Source organism: Chamaea fasciata, unplaced genomic scaffold (assembly GCF_029207755.1).
Source record: "Chamaea fasciata isolate MVZ Bird 193981 ecotype frontalis unplaced genomic scaffold, bChaFas1.0.hap1 SCAF_11, whole genome shotgun sequence".
Classification (NCBI taxonomy): Eukaryota; Metazoa; Chordata; class Aves; order Passeriformes; family Sylviidae; genus Chamaea; species Chamaea fasciata.
Window position 1 is genome coordinate 18630498 of NW_027094096.1, and position 14681 is coordinate 18645178.

Below are 14681 nucleotides of genomic sequence, written 5' to 3' on the forward strand. Positions count from 1 at the left end.
TCTTTTCACTTATTCCTAATAGTTGTCTTGTCTGTTGCTCTCTCTGTTCTTCTTACCCAGTCCAGTTAGGTTTCTGTGGGTCAGGATGAGGCTGTAAATCTTGACTATGCTTTGTTGCTATTTTTAGTTCTGTGGGGTTTAGCCCCTGCTAACCTCCCACCACGACAACATGTACAAACAATTCCATTTTTGTGAAGAAAACGCTGCACCTATTTTGAAACAGCACCATTAATGCTCAATAGAGTTGCAAGAGAAGAGGTTTTTGTGTTGCATAATCCTTGACACAGTGGCATTACGTGGCGCAGCTCTGATTTCACAGCTGATTCACCGGGGTGATGTCAGGATGGATCTGTAGAGGAAGACAGCAGCAACACTGATTTCTTCCAGTAACTGTACAGAAGGAAATGATTTCCCTGCAGCAGGAGTGTGTGGGAACTGCCTGGTGGGCTGAAAGCACAGACGAGAAGTCCAGGAATTGCTGAGATTTATTTTTAGTGTTTTCTTTGATTTACTGAGGTCACATCCAGCAGGGTAGGTGCAGATGAAGGTGGGAAGCTCCCGGCTGGTCGGGCACAGCCAGCCCTGCTCAGTGCCCCACGGCACTGCCCCGGGTGCACAGTCAGCCAGCCCGGCACCCGGCAGAGGAACACACACCTCTGCATCCACCCACACAGCCCCAGGAGCTCAAAACACCCCTCTCTGGGCTTTGGTAGAGATTGCCTCTGTGAAGTCACTGAGATTTTTGCCATGGACCTCAGTGAGAGCACTTGGAGTGTAGTCAAAGCTAAATAAAGTGAATCCACCCACCTCTAATTTGGAGAGGACAGGGCTTAAGTACATCCTCCTGCCTGGCCTGGGACGTCAACAAGACGAACTTCCTCCTTTTTAATTTGTTCTTCTACTATCGAGAGCCAATGCTATTTTCAAACTGTGCTGAACTGGTAAACCTTAGTCATCTTTAACAATTACAGTCTGTTACAGTATTATTAATAAAATAGTTAATAAAGTTTAAATTTCTATGCTTCTTTTTGGTGTTTCCCCCCCCCCCCCCCAAAACCATCTATTCACCTCCCTGAAAAAGATACCTGTTAGATTATGTGTCTTCCAGTCTGCAGTCTCCTTGTTTTGTGTGAAAATTGAGGGAAGAAAAAATCTCCCTCTCAGGTGTATTTAACTTAATCAGAAGCAAAAAGCAGGTTTGGTGGTTTCAGTATGTTTTTACATGCGGAGTTATTCCCGTGTAATAATTACTTCATGTCTTAGGATGGAAGGTAAGACAAAGTGTGATACAAGAAAGACACTCTCTGGATTCTTTCTCCTTCCCTTACCTAAACTCTGCTTTTCTTGCAGAAGGAGGACCTCCAAATATATGAAAAGTACTGTCAGAACAAACCAAGGTCTGAAGCTCTCTGGAGACAGTGTGGAGACAGCATCTTTTTTCAGGTGGAATTTCATTGCAGACTAGCAGTGCTAGACCCTCAAATCTTGTTTTCCTTGTGTATCTCCATGCTTTAGAAAACCGAGAGTAATACACAGACGTTTCTGCATGCTTCTCTTATACTGATGGCAGGTGCCCAGTGTGTGTCAAGGGTTCTCTACAGGAGACTGGGTAGGTGGAGCAGTGGGTAGATTTCCTGCACAGGAGCCTGGCTCTGCAGGCTATACCCACACCAAACAAGTGCTGGCTTCTTTGCAAATCCCAGCTGATTGCAATCTCATCAGCAGGGAATGCCAGATTTCGACACCAAGTTGAGCCTAAACATTAGCTCTTGTTTAGATATATTTTCACTGTGGCATAAGTAACCCGGAAATTCCTATGCAGATAGAACAAATTTCTATCTCAATTTTAATTCACAGACATATAATCTTCAGATTGTCAAATGATAATTATCTTGGTGACTTGCCTGTGTTTCAAGAAACAATTTTATTTTTCTTCCATGTTGTCTCCTACAGGAATGTCAGCGTAAATTGGATCATAAGCTCTCACTTGATGCTTATCTCTTAAAGCCAGTTCAGAGAATCACCAAATACCAGCTGCTGCTAAAGGTACGTTCTCCGTGACAGTGCAAAGAATGCCAGTGGATGGCTTGTTATACTTCCAGAATTGCATATCAGTCAGGACCACCTGGAAATAAATCCTCACTCAGTTATTCAGCAAACACTAAGCATTTTTTTAGTTGTAAAATGGTAGAAAACAGTCTTGTGCAGGGACTTGTAGTTTAGATTGGGAGCTGCTATTACTTAGCAGTACTTGTACTAAATAATAGCAGTATGCTATTATATGTATAGCTCTCTCTACAAAAAGTAAGATATTTCACTTACTTTTTAAGATAGCAAGTATTTTAATGTCTTATTTATTATTTTGTTTATCTTTAAACAGAAATTGAGCTTGGCTTTATTGTATCAGTATATGGTCTTACAATTTAAAAACAGGAACTGATGCTTTAAATTCTGTCTTGAACATCTGTCCCTGTTTAACAAAACTCTTTCAGCTCTCTGAACTGATATTTTCCCATGGTTGTGACTCAAACCTTTCAGTGGGAGCCACTCCCTTTTGCTGCTTCTTTTAAAAAGACACAGCTAGGAACAAATTTTCTGTAATTTTTCCACTGAGTGAATATGTAAGTTTCCCTCTTGATTTCACTGGAACCATGAGTGGTCCATACTTGAAATTCTGGTCTGAACTGGGCAATAGAAAATATATACACTCAAAACAATGAATTTTTTTTTTTTCTTTTTAAGGTGGTGGCTTAAATTTCTGTCTCCATTTACTCAGCTCTTAAAAATACTATTTGCTGACTTTCCCTATGGGAAGGTCATGAAGGTGAATTACATACTGTTCTCAAGCCTCTGGGCTGAACGTAGTGTTATGTTCTGTCATGAAATTTAGCATTGAAATTTGCAATGAAGATTTTAGGTTGGCATTTAACTTGCTAATAGCTACTCTGGCACTGCTCAAAATGTGCTAGTGTAAGCCATGGGAGGACCTGGTTGGCCATTCTTGTACAGTGTTTCTGTGAACTACTTATTGATTTCATGTAAAACTACAGAATCCACATATTGAACATGGATATTGACGAGGATGCAACTTCACTGATTCCAGTGAATTTATATCAACATAGTCCAGAAATAAATTTGAACTCTCTTTCTTGAAACTATTCTGTGAGATGGGAAAAAACATCAGGGTCTCCAGGAAAGCAAGAGTGAACCAGATGTTACTTTTAATTTGAAATACAACTGTAAATAAACCCAAGATTAGATCGAGGAGTAAAATTCTCAAGCAAAACAGGTCTCAGCCATTGGGGTTTGAAGCTGGTCAGACCAGTTTCATACTTAGCAACAACACATTGGCACTGGCATTTACTTTGCCAGGGTTTATGAGATCTGGGAAGATGGTGCACTCCTTCCCTGGCTGGAGGAGCATTTAGAAGTGTAGTGTAAAAAAATGGAAGCTTTGTAACAAAAAAATGGAAAAGATTTGTAACAAACAAATGCTTAAGAAGCTGTGTGCCTTGAGTGGTGGGCAGACTGAATTTGAATTTTGGGTCACAATTTTGGGTCAATTATTGCAACCCTCTGGTTTCAATCAGTTTAGCTAATATGCTCATGCTGATAAAAGCAGCATGCTCACTGTACAGAGATCCATCTTCATCCTAGAAAATATGCAGCAGGTACTGTAGGAATTCATCCTGCTTTTACCTTCTAATCCCTGGTTACCCAAGCACTTGAGGAGAGACTGCTGCTGTTTGGGATTTGCAGGAACAATCTTTTGGCATTCCTATTTTGCAGGAACACAAGTGCCTCAGCTCTTGGATTAGAATATTTCCAAACTGAAAATGTGGAATGTCTAACCTGCCAAATTCAGACTAGAAATTAATTCATATTTTTAACAGTGGTAGTATGTACCTTGTGGAAATATTTGCACAAGAAAATGGGGAATTGTTTAACATGTGAAATAATTATATTGAGTTTCTTTTCTGGCACATGTGAAGAAAAAAACCCCCTGGATGTAATTCTATGACGTGCAAGGAGTTAATTGTAAATATGTCAGAATGGTCCTGTCTCATCTTGAATGAACCCTTTAAACTTGAAAAATGTTCAAAAGATGAAAATGTGTGTCCTCAATGACCACCCCAGTGAATGTCATATTTGGGGTTTTTTGGAGTTTTTTTTCCTCTTTTGTTTTCCTCTCGTTCTGCTATTTTGTTTATGCAACACAAATTCCAGGGAGGCTTGTCTTACATGGTGTCTTCTGGTATCAGAAGTTCTCAGGTATTCCCCATATCTTTTCTTTAATCAGGAAATGCTGAAGTGTAGCAAGAATTCAGAAGGTACTGCTGAATTGGAAGAAGCCCTGGCCACAGTGCTTGATATCATCAAATCAGTAAATGATTCCATGCACCAGATAGCAATCACAGGATATGAGGTAATTGCTGCTGCTGCTCTTACTCTGGTCTGAGCCATCCCATGTTCCTGTCTTCACTGATCATGCTGGGCCCATGGCTGGCACTGTGTTTTATGGAGCCTGTGGCACATTCCTGAAGGATGTCACTCAGTGGTGTGCTGTGATGACCAAAAATACATCTCAGCACATCTGTCATGTGGAGCTGAGGTGTGAATGTGGGGACATAGTGGGACAAATGCAGGACTTTTGAATAATTGCACCCAAAACTCATTTGTAGGTGAGAGGTACAAGTGTGGCAGAACTAATGTGAGAAATTTGCTAAAACTTTGTGAGTCCTGTGCAACTCAAGTGTTTTCAAATCTTTTGCACTTAGGGAGAAAAATTTGGCTTTCATTTAAAGTGGGTGATGGAATCCGTGCCAATGATTGGCAAGCTTGTTATCTGAAATGTGAAATAACAAATCAAAGGGCACAAATATACATCTCTGCAGAAGCTTCATTGAAGTCATATGACTTTCAAGAACTAGCTGACTACATAAAATGAGCCCTTAAGTGAGAAGTGGAAGTGATTGACACATAAAGGAGAAACACCCCGGCAAAACGAAGCCTGAGAATCACATGGTTGTTCATTTTGAAATAGCTGCAGGGTGAAAATGTCAAGAAAGAAACAATATACTGAGTATTGTTCAAAGAATTGTTACATCACAGTAACAGGCTTTAATCCAGAAAACTATTTTCTGCGAAATCTGACTTCCTGAGAAGGTGCTTGGGTCTATATAGACAGTCTGGGTGGGAGGAGTTATTCTGTTTTTCAGGATGGGATTTGCCTTAGGAGTTCTGATTTCTATAGTTCTGTTTTGTGCAAGTGCATCTGCATCTGGTGGCTGAGGAACCCATGCCTGCTGCCAACATGATTTTATAAATAAATTCAACTGCTTGCTTGTTTAACTGCTTGTCAGAGATCCATTGCTGCTCACAGCTGGAGATGCTCCTGTGGACTGTGCATTACATTTGGGATGAGAATGTGAGTTCTGCCTGTAGTAGCTGTACTGGGTTGAAGGTGAAGCAGTGGCCACTTCACTGTACTGGCAAACACTAAGTGTGGTGATTGTGGATCAGAGAAACACCACAGGTCATAAATACATTCTTAGATCTCCCAAACCTGACCAGCTTAAATAAAGCAGCGCATACTTAATCCATTCTGGTCGTGGCTAAGTCTGAGTGTCTCAGAGATTAATTTTAGAAAAACTCCTTAGCGCCTGTATATTATTATTGCAGACTTGAACCAGTCAACATGGGCATGGGAAGCTCATGGATACAGCACACCTTTTACTTCCCCAGTTTCCACTGTTTCTTATTAATTCCCACAGAGAATTTCCTCCTGTGTAGCTTTCCTCCTGTGTTTCTCAGTTTAAATGTATGCACTTACAATTCCTGTGCATATAAATGTTGAGGTCATCCTTTTGTCTATTCCTTGCTTTAAAGTGTGAGTAGTTTTGTACTCAGGAATTCAACAGAACATTCCTGTTCCTTTTCAACTTTTACTTTTGAATTTTACAGCCTTTCGTGAAATGCCAGATAATGAGGAACTAGACTAGAGTCTGTAATCCAAGGACTGGATTTTTGCTTCTGCTTTCTTAGCTGAACTGCAAAACATGGCACAGTTTAGCCCAATGCTGACAGCATTCCTGAGATGGTTTGTTACATGATTATAAAATGGGGTGAAAGTGTGGAAGAGGATGCACCCAATAATTTCTTCTCCCTGTTCCACCTGCCCCCGGTGCTCAGCTGTGGTGCCAAATAAACACCTCCTATAGACAATGAAACCACACCCCATCTTGTGGAGTCTTTCCCACACAGCCATGATAGAAATACTTGTCTGGAAAACCTTTCAGAGGGGGCTGTTATGCCAGTAGGAAAGCAGGTTTTGTGACAGCTTGTGAATGCTCCCAATTGCATAGGAAATTCTGTTTCTTGGACTTGGGCATAGGCAGATTTGAGGAGCTGAACTCTTATGTAAGAAATTGCTAACATGTATGTCTGGGGTAGGTTTGGTGTATGTCTTTTATTTTTAGGCAAAACCACAAAGAAAACTAGAATAAAGCTTGGAGAGCAGAAGTTTTGGATGTGTTTCCTACTATTGTCCTAATATTTGTACACAGTCTGGCCTGGGTAGTTTGTCCATGAATTATGATGAGAGATTCTTGTAAATTATCATATATATCACTCATCTTCCATAAATATGGGATACCATGTATTGCTCTAAAAGAGAATTATGATAATTGAGATAGTGATCAAATCCTCCACTTTAAAGAAATTTCCTTTGGGATAAAATATTGCTGTCCACCAGCAGAAATTACCAGCAAGTGTCCTGCTATTTGCTGCCTACACTGAAGAGAGTGCACTGCTTGTGGGCTAATATTCAAAGTCTCCTGTGGGACTGCTGCAGACTGCCATCCCTGTCTGTCTCTTTCTCTCTGCAGTGGCAGCCTCCCACTTCACTCATTGTCATCCCAGTCCCAGATTTAAGGGTGGAGAGACAGGCCAGTCACAAGGGTTGAACTGAGTTTCTGGATCTCAGTGCTGTATTGAACAGTGCCTGGAGTGATAGGAGCCTTTCACTGTTGTCAGAACTATGTAGAAAATATGCTTTTTTTGTTTTGTTTTTTTGATTTAGCTTTGCATATCAATGTGCTTTTCACATGCTTGCAGTTTATAACTACATGCACATATAAATACAAACACCCACAGTCCTGTATGCACAAAGATCCAACTCCATATATTAGAGATGACAGATTTATCTAAATTGCTGAGGTTTTCTGAATGGTTTGGAGAGTCTAATAATACCCTGATATAGAGTGTAAAAGTACCTCATAAAGCTCTGGTTTTGCAGTTGAATGTAGGGTATAGGAGGGGGAGTGAAAAGGAGAACAGGTTGCAATTCTTAGTATATGAAATTAGACTTTCCCACTTGGAGCCAACGTCTTCACCTTATAATCAACAGAACATGCAAATTTTGAAAATAAGTACTTTAATAATGCACTGGGCTTATTCCCTCAACTTATTATACAAAGCACTCCTAGGAAAACTTGCTGTTAAGGTAATTATGATTATAATTATTTGCTGAATCCCATTACCATATAGATGTTGTCATGTCTTATATCCATGTGTTAAGCCACTTTTAGCATGGAACTGTTCTCATGGCATCTGAGCTAAATATTTATATTGGTTGAAGTATTTATCCATCAGTGGTCTTCAGACAAGACCTTTAATTTAGAAAGGTCTAGTTCCTGCCTAGTTTCACTCTCCCTCAGGTACTTTTATGGCTCCTTGGTGCATTGACTCCCTCTTTGCCCAGGGCTGTGCAGCGTTGCATGATTTGCAGATGGTGAGCCAAGGAAATATTGACAAAGCTTGTAAAGACTATTTTGAAACAGGAGGGAATTACATACCTACATAGCTCTAGGCACTGATCCATGACTTCAGGCATCTAAGCTCTTCCATGGTTCTGCCCAGGTATGGAGGAAACTTGTACAAGAGTGGAAACTGAAACTAGATCTTCCAGAGTCAAAGCCTTCGTTTGGATACTGGACTGCACTGGGCCTTCCTACTGCCTTGGAATCAGGAGCCTTGTACTGGGACAAAAACCCAGTTTTTGTCAGGAGAAGCTTCCTCTGAGGTCACCAGAGAGGACAGCCTCTGTGCCACATCCAAAGAGATCCTGAGACAGAGCTTTAATGCTAGCTATGAGTGGGGAGACAAACTGGGAATTATGGACATGGAAACCAGTGAGTTTATGGTTATAGGAAGAAACCACACAGGCTTAGCAAGGGGACGTGCACTCTCCAACACAAGGGATGCCTCTGCCTGGAACCTCAAACACCACCAGAGGAAAGCATTGTGCCTGGGACTACCCTGGTTTGAATGTGATTCTCTTTTCCTTGCTTTCTAGGGAGATGTCAGTGAGCTTGGCAAGCTGTTGATGCAGGGTTCCTTCAATGTATGGACTGACCACAAGAAGGGGCACAACAAGGTGAAGGACTTGGCCAGATTCAAACCAATGCAGAGGCACCTCTTCCTCTATACAAAGATGCTACTTTTCTGCAAGAAACGGGAGGAGAACACCGATGGCCATGAGAAGACAGCTTCATACAGCTTTAAAAATTCATTAAAGGTAATAAATGCCGTTATGGTGGGAGACGGAAATAAGCCCACAAGACAAGGATGTTTCCATGAGGGTATTGGAAGAAGGTGCACATACGTGGTGGAGCTGTCTTGCACCCCTGAGTAAATGACAGCTCCCATTTAGTTTTGGGCTGGAGACAGACTGAGCTGTCTGTCCTGCAACTGCAGATGTGAACCTTGTTCTTTGCACCTTGATACAAAGGGACACCTGGTGTGTTCTTGCCCAGCATCCCATAAAGAGAAGCCAGAATGGACCTGCATCTGTCACTGTTCTGCCTATGGGCATCCTCCAAGTGCAGTTCTATTGCAAGTTTTACCATTGACACAGTTGAGCAGATATGTTCTGTGACAGTAACAGCCACAGATGAATTGGTGCAGCAGAAACGCCCTTTTATTTGCAAGAGTGAAATTTCCAGATATGAGCCAGGACATTTTAAGGTGGGAATCACCTTAAAATGCAGGCCACATTTTCCCTCTAAGCACATTGGTGTGACACTTGTGACTTTACCAGCTAACACAGGTCATCGAGTGTAATGTTCCAAACTTATTACAGAGTTCCCAGGCAGGAATTGTAACAGAACCTGATTCAAGGCTTGAGTCAATCCATATAAACATTTCAAGTTTCTTCCTGTAGAGATAGAAGGAATGGTGGCATAATACTGTCTAAATCTTTAAATTAATGCTGATGTGAATGCAAACAAGAGGCATGAACAAATACAGGAAGAAGATGAGAAGCTGGTTAGGAGCAGCTGAACTTCAAAATTGTGATTAAGAATTTTTCATTTAGGAAATCTCGAATTATTTTCTTCAGGTTTGTTGAGTCATCTGGATTTGCAGATTGGTCATTAAATCTCACAAAGTCCTATTCCATCCCTCTTCCTCTCCCACCTCAAAAGGTCAATTATGGCAAGTGAAAAAAAAATTCCTAAACCTGAAAATTTGTCAAGAACAAGAGCCAGGATGGGGTTGAAAAGTGGTCCACAGATCAAACAATAAAAGAAAAGAGGATAAATTCATGATGAGACATTAACTTGGGTTAATTTTCAACATTCTTTTCCCCTTTAGCAATCAAAAAGAGGAATGACAAATTAGATATTGAGAAATAACATGCTCTGAATTTTACTTTTAATGATTCCCTAAGGTTTCAGAAGTGAATGCAGCCTTTTAAAAATGCTTCTCAGAGGATCAAGTTTAAAGACTATTGATATTTTCCAGATTCCACCTTGTTCTTTTCTATTTTGAAATAGATGAGCACTGTGGGCATTACAGAAAATGTAAAAGGGGATAACAAGAAGTTTGAGATCTGGTATAATGGCAGAGAAGAAGTCTATATCATTCAGGTAATGACAATCTTTTTTGTGTTTCCAAGGGCTATACTTCCTTTCAATTGAATTGTTTTTAAGGATGTTCACTGTCCGGTACACTCCAGAAACAATAGCCATTGAAAGCTTCATTGTTGTGTAGACACTGAAACGGCCAATTTATTGTGAAAACGGTCATGATTTTGGCTAAAAGAAGAAATAAAGTAATAGGGAATTTCGTAGAATGCTGGACAGAGAAGCAAGGACAGGACCTTTGATTCGTGGTAACTTTTCCATCTTGAGGAACATTTGCTTTGCTCAAAGCTGGCCACAGTGTTCCAATCCTGGGCAAAACTGAGAGCCAGTGTAGGTCAGGGCAGCCCAGTGACAGGCAGCATGTTTTAACTGGATCTGCTTTGCCTTGTCCTCTTTTGCTCTCAGGCGTCTTCTGTTGAGCTGAAGAACACCTGGATTTCGGAGATCCGCAAAGTCCTGACAGGACAGCTGGAAGCATGCAGAGGTAAGGCTCACAGAGCAGCAGCTGGGAGTGTGTCCTTCCCTCTGTGACTGTGTGTGACAGTATGGGGCTGGGACAGGTTACAGTGCCAGCCAGTACCACCAGTGAAGCCAGCAAGGACCAGCTGGGAAGTTGCAGCATTGCTGGGATTTGAAGCCATGTCCTGATCAAAGAAAATTTCTCGGACTTTTATAACTATTCCATTCACAGTTAGTCCAAGGAACATGATTTTCCTCTGTTGTCCCTCTCAGGCCACAACTCCAGAAGCATCCTTTTACCTCAGCATGTGAGGTGATGAGGTCTGCACTCTGTGTCTGCTCACAGCACCTGGATCAAAAGGTTTCCTTCCACATCCATGACTGGACACAGCAACTGCTCCTCTCTCCTAGTGTTTGCTTTGTTTTGTTTGGGCTTTGAGGGTTTTTGTTTTAAATCTAGTCACCCACCTTATGTTCTATATGTCAGTCGTCCCATCTTTTCATCTTAGTGACCTCCCTTTAAAACATGGTTGATGACATTTCCCTCTCTCACAAGAGATGCCACTATGAAGGTGGCTTGTGATGTGTTCAACACCATGAAGGATTGAAGTACCTAAGACCATGGCACCCTTTTCTATATAAGATATTGAATCCCAGACGGACAAAATTCTGCCAGGTTATTTCAGATAGTAAAAGAACATAGTGATGATAGCTATCATGCATGCTGTTCTGTTTGTTCTCTTAGGACAGAAAACCCCACAGACTTTTCCTGGATCTTGGCATTCCTTCTCACCTTGGTCTGTCATTTTCTGCTTGTCTCATACACTCATCTCTCTTTAAAGTAAGGTCAGCGAAGCCTCTTCACCCACATCCTTCAAATTCCAATCAGACTTTGTCCAAGGTGGAAACCTGTTCTTTAACTTTAGAGGTCACCTCTGTTTTAATTGTATATTTCAGAAAGACAATGAGTTCTTACAACTTCCTTAGATAGAAGGAAACAATTATGCACATTAGCCTCAGCACCTGAATCCAACCCATAACAAAAAAATACTTATTTACAATGTTTACTACTCTGGTCTTTTGTTTCTGATCTTGTCTTCATTCTTTCTCCTTTTTATTCTGAATTCTACTGTGATTAGTTCATCAGGAACTGCTGAGGGAAGACCTCAAGGTTTTTGTTAGTGCAGTTTCAGGACTGGATCTAGAAGCTTTCTGATATGGTTTGTAATATTTGCTTCTGAACGATAAAAGCTGGTGTTACTTAGGCTACCAGAGAAGAGTTGCTAATGGAGAAAATGTACATATTTAATAGTGTAGAGTGCTAGTCCTCCATTTGTGTTTCTAGGCAAAGAAAATTAAGCTTGTATGCTATCCAGATGAGCATTTGTGAAATCTCTATAGCGTACAAGACCTATTAGCTAGAGTTACTTTGCATTTTCCAGAGAAAAATATACAGGAATCAAGGCCGATTGAGGCATTTATACTTTGATGTTTGTTTTGTTTTGCCCTAAGATCATATGATTCTAGAATATTTCAGGTTTCAAGGGACCTCAGGACATCATAGTCCAAGGTCCTGCTCAGAGCAGAGTCAGTTATTCATCAAACAAGGTTACTCAAGACTTTACTCAGTCTGGTCTTGAGACCGCCCAAGGGTGACTTTCATCCTATTCTATGAGTAAAGTCAAGGTTTCCTTTATTGTGAATCCAGCAGAACGGCAGTCAGAGGGTATGAATTGTGTCTCGTATGCTATTGCAACTCTTCCCTTTGCCTTTTCCCAAATGATCACATGAATCATACCCCTTACTACAATAACTGGTGTCAGGAAGCACATGCTTTGTCCTGTGGTTTTAAAGTTTCTATTTCTAATGACTCACAAAAGAAGAGGCCTTAATCCAAGTCTGGATATTTTTACAAGTGAGCATCGCAATGGGAGAAGGAAGAGGGATATATTTGTTTTTTTGGCCGTTTTTAATGACTGCTGTTAGGACTTGCACAGGGGGTTGGAATATTGGAAGGAACCAGCTGAGGTGAATGAGTGAGGGGCAGAGAAGGTGGCCACGGGATGAGAAAAATAATTTAAAATATGAATCACTCGTGTGCAAACGCTTGGTGTGTACCCAGCCCTGGCAGATATTGCAGTGAGCATGGAAGGCTTTGGGCAACACCGTGAGCCATCAACCCCAAAGAACAGAGCTGTCTCTTGCAGGCAGAGGAATTACTGATACAGCTTAAGGGATTTATCTAAGGCCACGAAGCAGTTGCCAAACTCAGGAATGGAGCTACTTCCAACTCCCCACCCAGCATGGGCATTTCTACCCCATCAACAAAGCACTTGAGTTTAATCTTTCAGTGCTGCCCCGTCCACTTGTCACTTCTCTTTCACTGATAGGAGGTTCATCTTTTTTCAGAGTGGAATAGGCCAGGGATCTCAGCAATGTGAAAGTTTGAAAGCAGCTCCTTCCATTACTTCCTCACTTCTCAGTGTCTGACTCTACTGGCCCTGAAATCCAGGCTCTGAGCAATTGTCTTATAGTTTTTCTTCACTCAACATTTACTGGACAAAGTACAAGTCTGTAGCTACCTTGCAGCCCTGCAAAAAAAGTGAACAGAATATGAATAATATTTTCAGATCACTGTTTGTCCAGGATGCTGAGCAAAAGCATTCTGCAGAGAGATAGGGATATATTCTGCTATGCAGCCGAGTATGCAAAAGGACTGATGGACATGTGTTGCTAAATCCAGAAAAAGCTGTGAGGCCCAAAACTTATATTCTGGGAAAAAGACCATTATGTCCATTCTCTAGATCCATATCATGCAGTTAGCTGAGAAGAGGTACCGAGGAAAGAGAAGGTAGTATGGGAAGAAATCTCTTTTGCAGTGAAAAAATGTGAGTAGAAGAGCAATAGCAGTCAAAATCTCTCCTCTCTTGTTTCTCTCTCCGATCTTCTACATAAACACAGAGACAACTTATACAATTTGGAGCAATTTCTTTTTGCTTTCTCTTTAACAGAGGCAAGTCAACTGCACCAAAGAATCACTGAGAGTGTGTATCATGCACCAATGGATTCCTCTAATCCCAGCAGGTAACCACAGCTGCCTTGACATATCAGGGCCATGTTTTGTCTTGCATTTGTGCTTTTGCAGTACGTAAGTTCTTAGGTTTTTGTGTTTAGCTTCCTGGGTATGAATTTACTCAATTGCCTTCAAAGTCTTTAAAGATATATAAATACAGATAAAGGTTTGCTCAAAAGAGAAGTAATATCACAATGCAGAATTAATTTCAAAGATTAACTCAAGTTTAGACAAAAAGTATTGGAACATTTCCAGGATCTTAAATGGAGCTGTCAGCAAAGTTTTGTAATGACCCAGTTGCTGGGCAAGTTTAATATAAGTTGGCATGTGATATCACTGTAAAATTTTAGCAGGATCAAGCAAACCAGGAGATCCCAGGTAACAACCAGCCTTTGAGAGCTGTACAACTCAATGCAAGAAATATTAAACAGATGTAGTGCAATTAATCCGGCACCATATTTTCTCTAGGCTTGGTTAAATTGCTTTGTTTAGGGTTCAAGAGCGGAAATCTTTTAGCAGAACCACCTTGGGGATAGGAGAAAAATATTCCAATAAGGTATGAAGTGCTATCTCAAAAATGTTTCAGAAGAATCCAGATGTGTGTCCTTCTTATAAGGCTCTTAAAGTTAGATTTTCCAGATCAGAAATTACAGACAAAATATATCAACAGAAAATTAATTAACTCCAGAAGAAAGGGCATGTGATCAGCTATTTGTCGTAGAGTGGATTAAACCAAAGGAAAAATGAAGTGTTTGTTGTCCTCACTCTGCCTACCGTGCCAGAAAAGGAGAGGTCAGATTCTCCTGCTCCAAATGCTGAGTTATAGGAACAGGAAGAATACAGTGAGTCTTCATGAAAGAACAGTGCTCTGGGCTGTGATGAATGGCACAAAGTTCAGGGTGTCCCATTATGTGTAATATGTGTCTCCAAGAGGAGCAAGGGCAGCAGAATTGCAGCACCAAGCTGGCTTGGAGTAGTTGGTGTGAAATGGTGGATCCAGAGTTCCTCAGGCTGGGGAGCCCTTTCTGCAGCCTGTTCTGGGATGCTGGCGGGAGATAAGGAAGGGAAGAAGAGGCTGGACTGCCATAGCCACCATGTGGCACAGTCTGTGCTCAGGGCTGACATGACCAAGCAGCCCCAGTTGTGAGAGGTGCTGGAGGCCACTGGAGACAGCATTTGCCAAAGAGCAGCCAGCATCATCACTGCTCTGCCAGCAGACTGAG

General features: G+C 41.2%; 1 protein-coding gene across 3 annotated transcripts in view; it reads left to right on the forward strand.

Moving 5' to 3' along the window:
• The window catches only part of MCF2L2 (MCF.2 cell line derived transforming sequence-like 2), a 149879-nt gene that overhangs the window by 117756 nt on the left and 17442 nt on the right, over positions 1 to 14681 (forward strand). For all 3 annotated transcript variants that reach the window (XM_066193520.1, XM_066193522.1, XM_066193521.1), the window contains exons 19-25: positions 1351 to 1443; positions 1954 to 2046; positions 4301 to 4426; positions 8357 to 8578; positions 9837 to 9929; positions 10332 to 10410; positions 13397 to 13469. In XM_066193520.1, coding sequence (XP_066049617.1) covers positions 1351 to 1443; positions 1954 to 2046; positions 4301 to 4426; positions 8357 to 8578; positions 9837 to 9929; positions 10332 to 10410; positions 13397 to 13469 — 779 coding nt within the window. The remainder of the gene's footprint in view (positions 1 to 1350; positions 1444 to 1953; positions 2047 to 4300; positions 4427 to 8356; positions 8579 to 9836; positions 9930 to 10331; positions 10411 to 13396; positions 13470 to 14681) is intronic.